The sequence below is a fragment of the Panthera uncia genome, chromosome A2 (assembly GCF_023721935.1).
Source record: "Panthera uncia isolate 11264 chromosome A2, Puncia_PCG_1.0, whole genome shotgun sequence".
In the NCBI taxonomy this organism is placed as follows: Eukaryota; Metazoa; Chordata; class Mammalia; order Carnivora; family Felidae; genus Panthera; species Panthera uncia.
In genome coordinates this window covers 10,895,420-10,911,992 of record NC_064816.1, presented here as the reverse complement: position 1 = coordinate 10,911,992, position 16,573 = coordinate 10,895,420, and the positions used below count along the sequence as shown (strand labels likewise).

At 44.0% G+C, this 16,573-nt stretch overlaps 1 protein-coding gene across 1 annotated transcript; it reads right to left on the bottom strand.

Moving 5' to 3' along the window:
* Window positions 1–558: 558 nt before the first annotated feature.
* On the bottom strand, window positions 559–1,456 carry LOC125930972 (olfactory receptor 10H1-like). The gene has a single exon (XM_049643128.1). It carries the CDS (start codon window positions 1,432–1,434, stop codon window positions 559–561), a length of 876 nt encoding a protein of 291 aa, XP_049499085.1. The 5' UTR covers window positions 1,435–1,456.
* Between the last annotated feature and the right edge of the window lie 15,117 nt (window positions 1,457–16,573).

The window sequence follows — 16,573 nt, the reverse complement described above, 5'->3', positions numbered from 1 at the left end:
TGTTGGAGGTACCCATTACTGCCTAGTAGAAGGTGGGGACCTGGCATCTTCCATTTCTCCTAGCAGTGTGGACTAATGGTAGTGGGACTAATTAGACCACTCTGGCTGCTGTCAAGAGAAGAACAGATCCCAGGTTTGAGGCTGCCTGATAAAATGTCATGCAACAGATGAGAATCGTGAAATCTGATTTTCTCTGTGTCATCATCTTATACGTCTTTCCACTCTGAATATACTCTTGATGCTGATTAACCATTGTGTGTGCATTTGGATGTTGCCTTCAAGGGTCCTTGTAAACCTTAAAGCATCAGATAAATATAGGTTATTACATGTTTACAAGGTGCCATTTCTTTTTCCTCTTTTTTTTTTTTTTTTAATGTAGACTCCACGCCCAGCATGGAGCCCAATGTGGTGCTTGAACTCAAGACCCTGAGATCAAGACCTGACCTGAGATCATGAGCCGGGTGGTCAACCGACTGAGCCACCCAGGTGCCCCTCAAGGGTGCAGTTTCTAAGTTGGTAACCCAACTTAGCTGTTTCCAAGTAATTCCTCCCTGATCATCATATTTTTTCTGGGTAGAGTTTGCTGAGGAAGGTCTTGGTCATGGCTGTCTTTAGCTCCTTGTTCCTGAGACTGAAGATGATGGGGCTGAGGAAGGGGGTGAGGACTGTGTAGGTGATGCCCATCAGAGTGTCTCCTTCCAGAGACTGGGGACCCTTGGGCTTCAGATAGATGACAGAGGCAAAGCCGTAGTGCACAATGACCACAGTGAGGTGGGACGCACAGGTGGAGAAGGCCTTGTGCCGGCCCTCAGCTGAGGGGATCCTCAAGATGGTGGCCACGATGAAGGCGTAGGAGAGGAGGATGAGGAGACAGCAGCCCAGCAGGGCCATGATGCACACCAGCCCCACACCCAGGGCCATGGTTGGTACATCAGTTCCACAGGCCAGCTTCACCACAGGAGGCACGTGGCAGAAAAAATGGTGGATCTCATTGGGTCCACAGAAGGTGAGGTGGAAAACGGCCGTGGTCACCACCAGCCCCATGACCGAGCCACCTACCCAGGACCAGGCCACCAGGCAGGCGCAGCCGCGGGGGCTCATGAGCACATGGTAGCGCAGGGGGTGGCAGATGGCCACGTAGCGGTCGTAGCCCATGACGGTGAGCAGGAAGGAGTGGGTGAAGCCGAACGTGAAGGAGAAAAACATCTGGCTGGCACAGGTCTTCCAGGTGATGGTGCGGCAGGTGGAGAGCAGGTCGGCCAGCAGGCGCGGGGCGATGGCCAAAGTGTAGAGGATCTCGGAGGTGGACAGGGCGCACAGGAAGAGGTACATGGGCGTGTGCAGGCTGCGCTCGCTCCAGACTGTGGCCATGATGAGCAGGTTCCCCAGCAGCGTGAACAGGTACATGAGCAGGAACAACAGGAAGAACATCATCTGAAGGTGGGGGAAGGTGGAGAAGCCCACGAGGATGAATTCAGTCCCTGCTGAGAAATTGCCTTTCTGGCAATTTCTGGCACAATTTCTGTGCCTGGGGCGAAGTGTGAGAGACAGAGCTCAGCTACTTGGTGGAGAAGGTCTTCCCCATCCCGGGGTCTGCTCAAGAGGGTACCCCGATCAATGACAGCTGGCATTTGTAAAAATTAGCAGTGGGAAACCTCACTAAAATGCAGTCAGAGGTTTGGGCAGGAAGAGAGCTCACACCCTGTCCCTCCTAGTCCATTGCAAACTTGACAAGGACAGGAAGAGATGGACTTGACCTTGGGAGTGGCTACTACTCCCCACCCTCCCAGTAAGAAGCCACCATACTTTGAGCTCTCGGTTTATTCTAATGGACTTTTTATAACAGCCTTTCCAACTTACCCCTTTTCTCCTTAAAAAGTCTACCTTTCCTTTGTTCCCCCCAACCTGCCTTTGGTTTTGTGGCGGCCTGTTTGCGCTGGATTGTGATTCCATTTTATTTCTGAATAAACACATCTTTTGCTGGTAAAATAACTGGGTTTTTATTTTTAAGGTTAACACACTGAGTTCCCACTCTGTGCCTCTTAAGATTTAACTCTCTCATTAACCTAGTAACAGAGGTGCTGTTTTTATCACCTGCATTTTGAGCATCTTGAGCAGACTCACGAGAATATTGGTGTGCATGGAAGTTAGGCAACTTGCTCTAGGTGAAGCTGTCAAAATGGCAGAGCTAAGACTTGAACCTATGCCTGGCTGTCTCTAAAGACTGCCTTTCACTATCCTTCTGGGTTGCCTCCCAGAATGAAAACATTCCTCCCCTGGAGCTTCCAGCCATTGTCATTGTATCCTTCTACTCCCTTCTGATAAATCCTGTTCTTCACGTAGCTCAGTGACCACAAGACACCCCTACCCCATGTCTATAATCCTTGGACCGGCAGGCATCTCTAACTTCATACAAATCAGATTCTTTCTCTGGAGGTATCTCTTTAGGGAGTCAGAGGTAAGAGGCTGTGTAGAAGTAACACTCTGGGTGTTTTCCAGCTCCCATGAGGCACATCTGTATGTTCTAGGACAATGCAACATGGACATCCGACAAAGGGACGTGGGAGCCAACCTGAATTCTTGTTCTGCCAACTGTGTAAAAGTGAGCATGTCTCTTCATCTCTCTGTACCTCCATGTTCCCCTGCCTCCCTCAGCATTGTTTTGAGAAATAAATCAGTTATTCTTGGAATGTGACCTGACACCCAGCAAGTGCTCCCTATAATAATTAAATCAACACACTAAGTGAGCAAATGTAGTCTGTGATCAGCAAATAACTTCAATTTCATGAGATTTCAGTGTCTCTTCATGAATAACTTCACCATTTTTAAATGATCTTTTTTTATTAGGCAGTATAAAGTTTTAAAGGCTATAAATCCCCAATCTTCTTTCTATCTCTATTTGCCTGTTCTGGACATTCATCGAAATGAAATCATACAGTATGTGGCCTTTGGGGTCTGGCTTCTTTCGTTCTGTGTACTGTTTTTGAGGCTCACCCACATTATAGCATGTAACATTCTGAGAACCTGGTTGCTTTTCCATGGTTGACCAGTACTCTGTTGTATGGATAAACCACGTATTGTCTATTTACTCACTGCTTAATGGACATTTGGGTTGTTTCCACTTTTTCACTGTTGTGAATAGTGGTGCTATGAATATTCATTTATGTAGGTGTTTTAAAGCATATCAGTGGTTGCCAGGGGCTGTGGAGGGAGAATGGGGAATGACTGCTAAGAACACAGGGTTTCTTTTTGGGTTGATGAGAAAGCTCTGGAACCAAACAGAGGTGGTTGGTTCACAACACTGTGAATGTAATTAATGGCACTGAACTGTATGCTATAAAATGGCTAAAATGGCAAATTTTATGTTATGCGTATTCTACGGCAATAAAAAAAAATAGGGGAAAAAAGTAGTAAGTGCTCTATTAGGTGGGTGCAGGTCCCTGATCAAGCCCTGACAGGCTAGTAGTGAGAAATAAAGAAGGGAACAACTGCATTGGTGACTGGAGGCTGCATTCCCCAAATATCACCAGTTTCCAGAGTTTCTTAGTTTCCCTTCCCTGGAGTCCCTCGTATCCTTTCTCCGCTTTTGGGGCAGCACCTGCCCGTAGCTCCCCAGGATTGTGTCTCCAACAACCCCCCAGTCAGTCCTGCCACTCTGAGATCTCAGAGGGATGAGTCAAAGGTCAACAACATGGAAACCAGAGCCTCTGAGAAGAGGCTGAATGGGTGAGAGCAGGGTCATGTGGATTGTGCTCACAAACCTCCAATGGGTCTCCAACATCTAGAGCAAGGTTTCTCAACTGTGGGACTCTTGACTTTGGGAACCAGATCATTCTCTGCTATGGGGAGGGGGGTGGGCGTTCTGCGCACTGTAAAGTGTTTAGCTGTATCCTTGGCCACTACCAGCCCCCGTGACAACAAAAAATGTCTCCAGGCATTGCCAAAGTCAACCCCAGTGGAGAACCAATGACCTAGAGGCTGCAGTTACAATTTTTTGGCATGCTCCCCAGTCTTGGTTCCTTCCCTTCTCTGCCCAGCAAATGCCTGTTTATCTTTAAGATTCCATTTAAATGTCCTCCCGGTCATTCTCTTCCCAAAGCAGATTTAATCACTCATTCCTGCCTGCTTCCAAAACAATGACTCTTGAATGAGTTTAAAACTCCTTGATCCTAACTTTATCATGACCCTCATCATAATGTGTCATGCTGGAGGTGTGACTGTCTCTGGCACTGGATTTTGAGCTCTCGATGAGAATAGCTACCCTTTGTTAGATGTGTTCTATCGACGCAACACCTATGCTCATGTGTTTTGTATTTAATCTTTACTCCAACATTATAAGGTACCTGCTATGATCCCCATTTTATAGATGTGGCTGCTAAATCCCACAGAGGACACATCACTTGCCCAAGGGACCATGGCTCTGAAATAGGGAAGCCAGAATCTGAACCTACATTTGAATGACCCCAAAGTTTCTCTCTTCCTAACCTCTCTGTCATATTCACCACTTACTGGTGGCTGTTAATGAATGCCAGAGGCCACTCCCAGGATCAGGAAAATGTCAGCTTCCCCATGCTGGACAATTCACACACTCCCTCCCTGTATCAGTTAAGATCTCAAAAAAGGGAGAGGATGTATGAGAAGACAAGAAGTCACCATGTCCTGAGGAGGTGACCCAGGGCTGCATATATCATCCTCTGGAATGATGGGGGTGCAGAATGCGGTTGGAAGGGTGCCTGTTCTTTCTGGAAAAGGCTGAACTATGGACACAGTGAAAAGATTGGTGGTTGCCAGTGGCTCAGTGGCAGAGAGAGCAAGGGACAAATGGGTGGAACTCGGACGTGGGGACAATGGTAGTTAAGCTGGTGAACTCTTGTAATGGTGGATACCTGATGCTGTGCATTTGTCAAAACTCATAGAAAGTACAATACAAACAGCAAAACCTAATGTAAACTGTGGGTCTTTCTTAATAATGTGCCAATATTAGCTCAGCAACTTTAACAGAGGCACCTCACTAATGCAGGATATTAATGGGAAATATTGGGTGCAGGGAGAGAGAGCATCTATAAGAATTCTCTGCACTATCTGGGATGCCTGGGTGGCTCCAATGGTTAAGCGTCTGACTTTGGCTCAGGTCATGATCTCGCCGGTCGTGGGTTTGAACCCTGCATCGGGCTCTGTGCTGACAGCTCAGAGCCTGGAGCCTGCTTCGAATTCTGTGTCTCCCTCCCTCTCTACCCCTTCCCCTCTCGCACTCTGTCTCTCTCTCAAAAATAAATAAACATTAAAAAAAAATTTAAATAATTCTCTGCACTATCTGGGGTGCCTGGGTGGCTCAGTTGGTTGAGCATCCAACTTGTGATTTCGGCACAGGGCATGATCTCATGGTTGTGAGATTGAGCCCTGTGTGGGGCTCTACACTGACAGGGCAGAGCCTGCTTGGGACTCTCTCTTTCTCCCTCTGCCCCTCCCCTTCTCTCTTCTTTTTTCTCAAAATAAATAAATATATATTTTTTAAAAAAGAATTCTCTGCACCATCTGCTCATTTTTTCATAAACCTAAAACTGCTCTAAAATGTGAATCCCATTAATTTTTTTAAGTAAAAAAGAAGCCATTATAGGTGTGGGTCCAGGATAGCAGAGAGGGGAACTAAAACCCTCCTGGCATTGATCTACTGGGAAACCACCTGGAGAATTCCTCTGTAAGTAAACCAAACAGGCCCAGGGAGAGAGAGTGTGTGTGATCTGGCTAACTGGAACGTAGACAAAGCAACGATGAGGCCAGCTCCTGCCCACATACACCCCTAGGGCCAGGTCTCCTGACTTCATCATTAGGGACATTTGGGGCTGGATCACTCTTCATGGTGGGGACTGTGTGTGCTTTGCAGGATGTTGAGGTGCATCTCTGGTACCCAACAGATGCCAGTAGCACCTCTCAGTTGTGATAACCAAAAGTATCTTCGCACATTGTCATATGCCTCTTGGAGGAAAGAAGTGCCCCTTCTGAGAACCACAGGCTAGGTCTCTCTTGTCACTCAGACCTCCATCTTGCCTTACCTGTCTGCCCCCATCCTGGCTGTCTCCTTTTAGTGAACCTCCTTGGTTTCCCTTCCCTGCATCCTCCTTCCCACCTCAGCCATCTCCTACCTGCCTTGTCTCTCCCTCTTTTCATCTTTAACTCCTCACCATCACTCCATCTGTCCCTAAGGCCTCCCTAATTGTTTACACCCCCGGAGGTGGCTGGAGGAGCCTCTCAATCCTGAATCCTCCTATCTTTGTCTTTTCTCTGCCTCTCCCTGGTCCTTTACTATTTGTTTCTGGGCAGGACAGAGAGGAGAGAGGTGAAAAGCCAGACAGGTATCCTGGCTAACTTTGAGTGGCAGCTCTTCTGTCTCTGAGCCTCAGTTTCTCACCTATCCGATGAGCCTCCCTCGTAAGGCAATGTGAGCTCCAAAAAAAGATAATGCCTGTGGAGCAATCATCCCACTGTCTTGAAGCTAGGAAGAGGAACCCCACCTGCTGCCCACATGCCATAGACTCAAACTGTACAAAGGATTATATAAACATGGTGGTTTCGCTGAGTCTAGGACAGATGCTGGTTCCACAGGTCTCTCCTATCCAGGTGGAACGTGGGGAAGGTGACTCACCTGGGGTCAAGACTCTGCATCTGTCTCTGACTCACTCCAGCAGGAGGTCCTGAGTTGGTGTTTCTCTGAAGATAAGGGTTGTATAGGTGAGGGCTGGGGGCAAGGCAAGGAGTTTCCACTCTGAGCCTGCCAGCTAGGCAGGGGAGTTTACCTGAGCATGACCACCATTATTTATGCCGCCTCGGCTCCCATCTGCTACCTTCTCTCACTGTGGTCCTTCTGCCTCTGCCTCTGCTACAGGGATGCTGGAACCCCTTGGGACCCTATAAGGGAGGGGGCAACCTCAGAGAGAGTATGTCCTCACTTTCCTTCCCTCCCTGCCTGCCAGGAGTAAGTCAATTACCTGAGCTTCTCAGGGACTCAAGTAGAGTCTAATTCTCTGCAAATTTGGAATTTGGGGCCCTGGCTTCTGATGTTGACAGGAGAGTAACCCTGCCACGGCCCATTGGGGCCAAAGAGTCTGCCTAACATGCTCTCTTGATCTTCATCTTTCTTTCCCTATCCAGGTCATTTGCCCAATTAAATGTCTTTTTTAAGGATTTAAAACATCAAAAAACCCACAACTATTTGTATCTCCTTATTAAATAATTGAAATGCCACAAATAAGGCTAAAAGTCATGCAATGGCCACCCATTCAATCATGATGACAAATTTGATGGGCATCTTTCCAGACCTTTGTATGCATGTGACCATGTGAACAAACACAAATCCATAAGATTACTCTTATGAGTTTTTGCTATGGTTTAAGATAGATATCTTTCTGTCACTTGTGTGTTTTTGTTGTTGTTGTTTGTTTTTGTTTTTGTTTTTCCTCAGCATTGTTAAGTGAAATCCATGTTAGTTTATAGAGACCAAGGTCTCCGGTCCCTGGCAGTATTGACATTTGGGTTGGGCCATTCTTTGTGGTGGGGGTTGTCCTGTACATTGCAGGAAGTTTTACATCATCACCCAAAGTCTCTACCTGCTAGATGCCAGTAGCCTCCCCACCCCAATTACAACAAAAATGTCTCCAGACAGTGTCAAAATCGCCCCTAGGTGAGAACCACTGCTATAGAACCACCCCATTTTTATAAAATCAGTTTAATATTCAATTTTATGAATATGCACAGTGTATGTTTAACTGATAAGCACCTCAGCTGCTTACAATTTTTCACCTTTATTAGGAAGAATGCAATACATACCTTTGTATGTCATCTACTATCCACAGGCACTATCAGATACAAATTAAGTAGTGAGATGATCAGGGCATAGGAAATATGATTCTTAAATTTAAGAAGAATTGCCAAATTAAACTCCCAAGTGGCTGTGTTAATTCATGCTCCCAGCACCTGTGTGTCAGAGGATTTATTTCCCCACACCCTCACTAACTAACGCTTGATCATGTAAAACTTAATTTTGCCAATATGGTTGCCAAGTGGTCTTCCATTGTGGCTTTAATTTGCATTCCCCTAGAGGCAGCTGGGTGGCTCAGTTGGTTAAGAGTCCAACTTCGGCTCAGGTCATGATCTCACGGTTCGTGGATTCTTCTGCTCAGGTCATGATCTCACGGTTCGTGGGTTCAAGCCCTGTGTCGGGCTCTGTGCTGACAGCTCAGAGCCTGGAGCCTGCTTCGGATTCTGTGTCTCCCTCTCTCTCTGCCCCTCCCCTGCTCATGCTCTGTCTCTCTCTGTCTCTCAAAAATAAATATTAAAAAATTTTTTTTAATTTGCATTCCCCTAATAACTAGTGGTGTTGAAAAAATCTCCATTGGTTATTAACCATATGAGTTTCCTCCTTTTAATATATCTTTCCAAAGTCTTTCTTCATTTTCCTGCTGGATTGTCTTCCTCTTATTGATTTACAGGCATTTTTGAAGAGATTCTAAACACTAATTTTGTCTACCAATCTTTTTCCTTTGCCTTCTGTTTCTTGTGCCTAACTACTGTTCCTGTCAGGAACACTCTCCTTGGTTTAGTCTAATGCTTCTACACTATAGTTTTAGGGTTGAAAAACTACTGTCATAGATTTTCTGTTTCTATAAATGAAGTTTTATTGGAACACAGCCGTGCCCATTCATCAACCAGGGCTATTTTTGTGCTCTGGGGGCAGAATTAAGTAGTTGTGACAGAGATAGTGTGGCCTGCAAAGTTGAAAATATTTACTGTCTGTCCATTTACAGAGAAAGTTTGCCAGCCTCTCAAACTTTAATCTACCAAAAAATATTATGAAAACATTTCAAGTTGGGTTTTAACTTATTTTTTAGGACTTTTTTTTTTTTTTAGAGCAGCTTGAGGTTCTTAGCAAAATTAAAAGGGAGGTACAGAGATTTCCTATAAACCCCCTGCCATGAACATGCATAGACTCTCCCATTATCAATATCCCCCACCAGGGTGTGACATTATATTCGTGTCAGGTGTACAACATAAGGATTCAATATAGGTATATATGGAGAGTAGGCATTCTTATCATTTCTGATGTTAATGGGAATCTTTCCGTATTTCACCATTAAATAGATTGCTTGATTCTTTCAGTTCTGTAAATCTGGGTGCAGTAGGCCCCACTTTTAATGTCCTCTGTCCCTTCCTGGCAGACTCAAACTCTATCTGCTGTATTTCCTGCCATAAACTATTAGTGGCTAAAGGTAGAAGCTTGATTGGATTCAGTTTCTAATTTTTAGGCAACATTACTTCATAAGGGGTGTTGTGTGTTCTCTGTTGCGTGATATCAGGAGTGTAACATCCGACAGACACACTTTTAGTGGCACTAGGATTGATCATTGGCCTCTGATGTGTGTCTGGCCTTTCCTTTCATGGAGGGGTTGCAACTTTCACCGATCATTATCGTCTAGAAGACTAGGGCTTTCATTACAAAAGGTATACAGTCTCTGCTGACAACAAGACTGGGGTGGGGAATAATTGCCAACCTTTTTCTGGCGAGTCCAGAACATCTGTGGCATGGCCACAGATCCCTGTGTGAGTGGGGAGGGCAAGAATCCAGCAACATGTGGTTCTTACTCATAGGACTAGTCATACCCAAAAGACCTCATTCCCTGTACCTTGGAGGAGACGGGCGTGTTCAGATCTGTCAGCTTCCTCCTCCTTGGAGGAGACTTCGTTTTGGGCTGGCTCCACTTGAAGACTATATTGGGAGCTGTGTCCTCCCAGAACTCACATGTTCAAGTCTTGACCCCCAGTACATCAGAATGTGACTATATTTGGAGATAGGATCTTTAAAGAAGTGGTTAAGGCAAAATGAAGTCATATGGGTAGACCCTAATTCAATATAAATGGAGTCCTTATAAAGAGGGAACTTGAACACAGATAGAGAGGAAAGACCACGTGGACACACAGGGAGAAGATGGCATTTATCAGCCATGGAGAGAGGCCTCAGGAGGAAAAAAAAAAAAAACACCTTTCCAGAACAGTAAGCCTCCAGAACGGTAAGAAACTAAATTTCTGTTATCTAAGACACCCAGTCTGCAGTACTTTTGGAAGCACTAGCAAGCTAATACAAGCTGGATGCAGACTCTGAGGAATTGTCTCAGCCAGCCTCTCTTTGCCTCAGTTTCCCATCTGCGCAATCGGGATTGTGAAGCCGTACCCCCTAGTAAGGGCGTTGAATGAGCTCTGCCTATAAAACCCTAAAGCATAGTATGCGACCCACAGCAGGTTCTCAACAAAGGGAGTCTCCACTGTCATGAGAAGAACAGAGAGGAGTGACTCAGGGAGACTAATAGTTGATACTGGGAACAAGAGAAAGATGAGAAGGGCATCTCAGTGGCAAGAAGAGAACAAACCAAAGGCGGTAACCAAGACACTTGGATTTCCCCATCATTTGTTTGCCTGGCTCATTTCTACTCGTTTTTTGGGCCTCAAGTTAGACGGTAGATGTTCCACCCCCCTGGAAGCCTTCCACACTCTCTGATCTGGGTCATTTGGCCCCTTGAGTTTCCAGAATGCCCTCATAATTTCCCCATCACTGGTCCGTCTGTATTTACAAATGCCTTATCAGCTTGTCATCTACCCTACGCACAAGATTGGGCCTGCTCTGTTCACCATGTGAGTCCACCTTGTACCACGGTGCTTCACATAGTAAGTGTTCACTGAATACAATGGCAGAGGCTGCAGTCAGGGGCGGACCCAAGCAAAACCATTTAGGAATAAATGCTGCATTCCCTTCTGTTACCTTTCTGTTATACCTTTAAGTCTACCTGGCATATCCTTGACCCACACCTTTGGCACAGAGGTAAGAACGTAAAAAAGGTTCTAGGCAGTGTTTTGTTCCTTTCCTGCTTCTCTTTGGTCTTGCTTTCTCCTTTGTGGAACTTATGATTCTTTTTTTTTTTAACTTTTTAAAAAATATTTATTTATTTTTGAGAGAGACAGACAGAGTGCGAGGGGGTGAGGGGCAGAGAGAGAGGGAGACACAGAATCTGAAGCAGGCTTCAGGCTCCAAGCTTTGAGCACAGAGCCCGACGTGAGTCTCGAACCCATGAACTGTGAGATCATGACCTGAGCCGAAGTCGGACGCCTACCCGACTGAGCCATCTAGGCGACCCTGGAACTTCTGATTCTTGACATGGCTCCTACCTTCATGAAAGCCCAGTGGGCCCAGCCAACCCTCTGTTCTATGAGGGTGGGGGTGGGGGTGCACCAGATCTGTGCTTTCTCCATATCGCAGCATCTGATACGTCCACTTCCCAATTCTCCTTCCCCACAAGCACTTCTTTTCTGGTGTCCTAGTCCCTCAAGGCCACGACTTTTCACCACACTGATTTATACCAAAGTATGAATGGTTGTCTTTGGTGTAATGGGCTGGTATTTGTATTTGTCAAAGGATATTAATATGTTAACTCAGGGGCACCTGGGTGGCTCAATCAGTTGAGCATCCAACTCTTGATTTCAGCTCAGGTCATGATCCCAGGATCATAGGATAGAGCCCCACATCAGGCTCCTGGAGCCTGCTTAAGATTCTCTCCCCACCCCATCCCTCCCCCTTCATGCTCTCTGTCTCTCTCAAACTAAAAAAAAAAAGAGAGAGAGAGAGAGGAAAAATATGTTAATTCAAAAAAAATGAATCCCAGGGTATTTAGACATATTGGAAGGGTCTATAGAAGTAAAGCATGAAAGTATGTGAACAATTATGGCCTTAAAACTTTTGGAGGAATTTTAAAGCTTGGGAATGATCAGTATAGAAGGAAGAACTTTGACTTGAACAATTCGCATCTTACCTATTGCAGCAACACATAGAAGAACTAGTCTGGGTTTAAAGACATACTCACACTAAGTCAGAAATATGCAAATATTTATTGAGCACTTACTGTGTACCTGACACCAAGGTACAAAGATGAAGGAAGCCAGATGTCTTCTTCTGTGGAGTACACAGTCTGATGAGGAAGGCAAAATTATTAGAGCTACAGTCCTAATATGCTATGATGGATGCTGAACCAGCATGCAGTGGGGCCAGGACCAGGAAAGCTCCAGCATCCAGAATCTTAAAGCATGAGAAGAATTCATCCAATCAGAGGAGAGGGGGCAGAGTGTCACAGGTGGGGTGTTGGTCTAAGGAGCTATGGCTTCCTCCTGAAGTCTGGGGGAGTCAACCCAGAGTTTTAATCATGAAAGTGACATGATCAGATGACTGGAGGATATGGGTCAGAGGGAGATGTTCAGCGACGTGCTGGAGGCAGCCCAAGCCCCCTCACAAGAGCCAGTTGTTAAATTTTCAGGAATTTTGTGAGCCAGTTGTTAAACACAGCTGTCATTAAAAGTAAACTATCTGAACTTAAAATTAAATAAATGAGGGTAATCTGGGACTGAGCCCCTCTTCTTACATCTGTCACTGTTGGGGAGGTTAACTTGATGTTCTTAGCACTGAAACCAAAGGATGACGGTCTTATGAAACTACAAATTACTACAAATTATGAGACCGAGCCTTCTATCTGAAAGTATTGGAAGTTCTTAGAGATAATTTGCTTAAAGATTGAGCAAGTCAAAAAGTAATAAAATCTAGAACCTAAACTCTAAAATAGTAATAACCGTTCAAAAGCCATTACTTCCCAATTATTTTATTTCACTTCACTATTATCTGTACTCTTGGGGCTCTTCATGACTATTGCATGTGTATTGTGGAATTAGGATGTAATGGTGTGCCACTGTGCATCTCTGTGAGTGCTTCAGCCATGGGGCAAGATTTATAATATGGAAACTGGCAAATGCTAACGTACCAGTGGAGGTGAACCCAGAGGCAGGAGGTGAGGGAAGAGGTTCACTGAGAGACAGAGATTTGGGAATAAATAGAAGGAAGATCATTACCCTAAAGAAATCCAGAAGGTAAGTGGGATGGGATTTGTTCACCAAAGTTCAGTTCTGGCAAGACTTTTGTTTTCCAAAGTCTGGTAAGGTGATAAACACAAAACATCAGCAGATACAGTAGAACTTGTTGAAAGGATTAACTCAAAAGTAAAAACAAAGTAACAAAAGATACAGTCAAGGAGTCTTTTCTTGTTTCTTTCTGTAAGTCTTCTCTTTAAAAATAAACACTTTATATCTCTGTCTGGCACAAAGGTGGGCAATAATTCTCAGAAACACCACACAGTCTTTGATTTTACAATGTTGATGTTTTCTTCCATCCTGAATCCTGTTACTTCTCATGAATTGACAAAGCCTCAAATTCTGGGTTTGTTTGGTTTTTTTTCAATGTCTTCTAGCTCCATTAGAAAAGAGTTGAGGGGTGCCTAGGTGGCTCAGTCAGTTGAGTGTCTGACTCTTGGTTTCAGCTCACGTCATAATACCAGGGTTGTGGCATCGAGCCCCATTTTGGGCTCTACACTGAGCATGAAGCTGGTTGGGATCCTCTCTCCTTCTCCCTCTGCCCCTCCCCTATTCATTCACTTGCACTCTCTCTCCAAGAATGAAAGAAAGAATGAAAGAATGAAAGAAAGAAAGAAAGAAAGAAAGAGAGTTGAAACCATTTAAAAATCAGTTCCGCAAATAACTTTGCAACTCTTGTTTGAAAAAAAAAAAAAAAAAAAAAAACACTGCTGATGACGATCAAGGATAGTTCATTTAAAATACATTTTTAGCTTTTTAAAATTGTGATGTCTATCTTTTTTGAGCCACAGAAGTCTGATTGGTCCAATGCTTATTATGCACGGAGTCCTTTGATAAGTGATTTACGTTTTTTTTAATAGAATTCTCATGACCAACTGGAGAGGGGGGAACCATTACTAACTTCAGTTTCCAGGTGAGAAAACAGTAGTGCTGAGATGTGAAGCTAATTGACTTACAGCAACAGGCTAGAAGGGATATTGAACAGCCTGCACTCCATGAAGGACAAAACTCACACTCAAAGGGAAAGTGAGCAGATAAGAGACATTCAACCTATTCATGAGGGAGTGGGGAATTTGAACCCAAGTCTGTCAGGTTTTAAAGCCAGTGCCCCACCATCATGCAATCCCAGTGTTTTGCTCTTGACTCAGCACGTGCAATCTGTCTTATCCAGTATCTCCCATTCCTGTTATTTGAGTCAAAGTACATCCAGGTACCAGCAATGCTTTTATTTACTTGGTAGGGTTTTTTCTACTGAATGTTGTTAAGCCTTTAAAGTTCTTCATTAGAACCTAATAGATCACTACTGTACATAGAAAACCCAAACTATCGGACATAAATAAGTGTGCGAGAGCACACTTTATCTTTTCCCACCTGAACCCCAACTGATACAGAAGATAAGAGTAAAAAGAGAACATCTTAAAAATTAAAGAATATTGTTTAAATTCTAGCTAGCTACTGTTGCCTGCTGAAGGCTCTGAGCCAAAGACCCTCCTTCTCACTTTCCAAAGGGATGTCATGGGGAAAGTGTTGTAGGCATAGTAACATCAAATCAAAATATTCTCAGGGTGTCATCAAAAGGATTGAAGGAATTAAAAAGGGGATACCTTTTTTATGGGCACCTGGGTGTGTCCGACTTCAGCTCAGGTCATGATCTCACAGTTCATGAGTTTGAGCCCTGCTTCGGGCTCTGTGCTGACAGCTCAGAGCCTGGACCTTGCTTCGGATTCTCTCTCTCTCTCTCTCTCTCTCTCTCTCTGCTCCTCCCCTGCTCATTCTCTCTCTCCCTCCCTCTCTCTCTCTCTCTCAAAAATAAACATTAGCAAAAATTTGTAAGGGGATACTTTTTTTCATTTTTTAATGTTGTGTCTGTGAACCAAGAAAAAACACCATGAAAAGCTTTTAATTTCAAATAAAATTCAACAAGGGAGCCAAAAACATCCAATGGAGACAGGATACTCTCTTCAACAGATGGTGTGTGGAAACTGGATAAGCCGCACGAAACAATGAAATGGGAACTCTATTTCACACCAGTCACAAAAATTAACTTGAAATGGATCAAAGACTTAAGCATAAGACTCAATACCATAAAATTCTTAGAAGAAGCCCCTCAACATGGGTCTTGGCAATGGTTTCTTGGATATGACACCAAAAGCATAAACAGCAAAAGCAAAAATCAGCAAACTCAAAGACTTCTGCACAGGAAAAGAAACAATTGACAGAATGAAAAGACAATCAAAAAATTGGGAGAAAATTTTTGCAAACCGTATATTGGATAAACGTTAACCCAAAATGTGTAAAGAACTCATACAACTTAATGACAAAAACACAAACCATCCAACTTAAATGGGGGGGGGGCGCAAACTAAATAGATATTTTTCCAAAGAGGACATCAAATTGGCCAACAAGCACATGAGAGGATGCTCAACATCAGGGAAATGTAAGTCAAAACCACAATGAGATACCACCTCAAAAGACAAAAGACAACAGGTGTCAGCGAGGATGTAGTGAAGAGGGAACCCTGGTGCACTGTTGGTGGGAATGTAAATTGGTCCAACCACTATGGAAAACAACATGGAGGTTCCTCAAAAATTAAAAGCACGTCTACTCTACAATCCAGCAATTCCATTTCCAACCCAAAAGAAGTGAAAACAGAACCTTGAAGAGATATATGCACTCCTCTATTCATTGCATCATCATTCACAATAGCCAGGATATGGAAACAACCAAAATGCCCATCAAGGGATGAGTGGGTAAAAAAGGTGATACACACACACACACACACACACTAGAATAGAATTCAGCTGTGAGATGGGAAGATATCCTGCCTTTGTGACAACATGGATGGACGTGAGTACATTATGCTAAGTGAGATAAGTCAGAGAAAAACATGCACTGTGCAATATTACTTACACTTGGAATCTAGAAAAAATAGAGTGGTGGTTGCCAGGGGAGGGAGGGTGCAGGGATAAGACTGCTGTTGTTTAAAGGTACAAACTTGCAATGAGTGGTAAATAAGACAGGTCTAATGCACAGTGTAATGAATATAGACAATATTATACTACAATCATCAAACTTGCTAAAAGACTACTTAATTACCTCAGCCATTAACAAGAAAGGGTAATTATGTAATGTGATAGAGGTGCTAAATATTGCTATACTGGCAATCATATTACAATATATAAATGTATTGAATGAACATGTACAACCTCAATTTACATAATGTTCTATGTCAAATAATTCAACAAAAAATAAAATGCTTACATGAAGAATAAAACTTGGTTTCTACCTTTAAAAAAAAAGGGGAAATGGGGTGCCTGGGTGGCTCAGTGGGTTAAGTGTCCAACTTCAGCTGAGGTCATGATCTCGCAGTTCATGGGTTCAAGCTCCACGTTGGGCTCTGTGCTGACAGCTCAGAGCCTAGAGCCTGCTTGAGATTCTGTGTCTCCCTCTCTCTCTCTGCCTCTTCCCTGCTCACACTCTGTCTCTCTCTTTCTCAAAAATAAATAAAGCATTAAAAAATTTTTAATATAAAAAATAAAAACAGGGAGAAAACACCCTGAGTTCAAAAATTGGGAAAAAATTAGTTTATTTCAAAAGGAATTGGGTCTAAAAAGAGTCT

Excerpts from the sequence above, each read along its gene's own strand:
- LOC125930972 (XM_049643128.1), bottom strand. The coding sequence starts at position 1,434 with ATGATGTTCTTCCTGTTGTTCCTGCTCATGTACCTGTTCACGCTGCTG.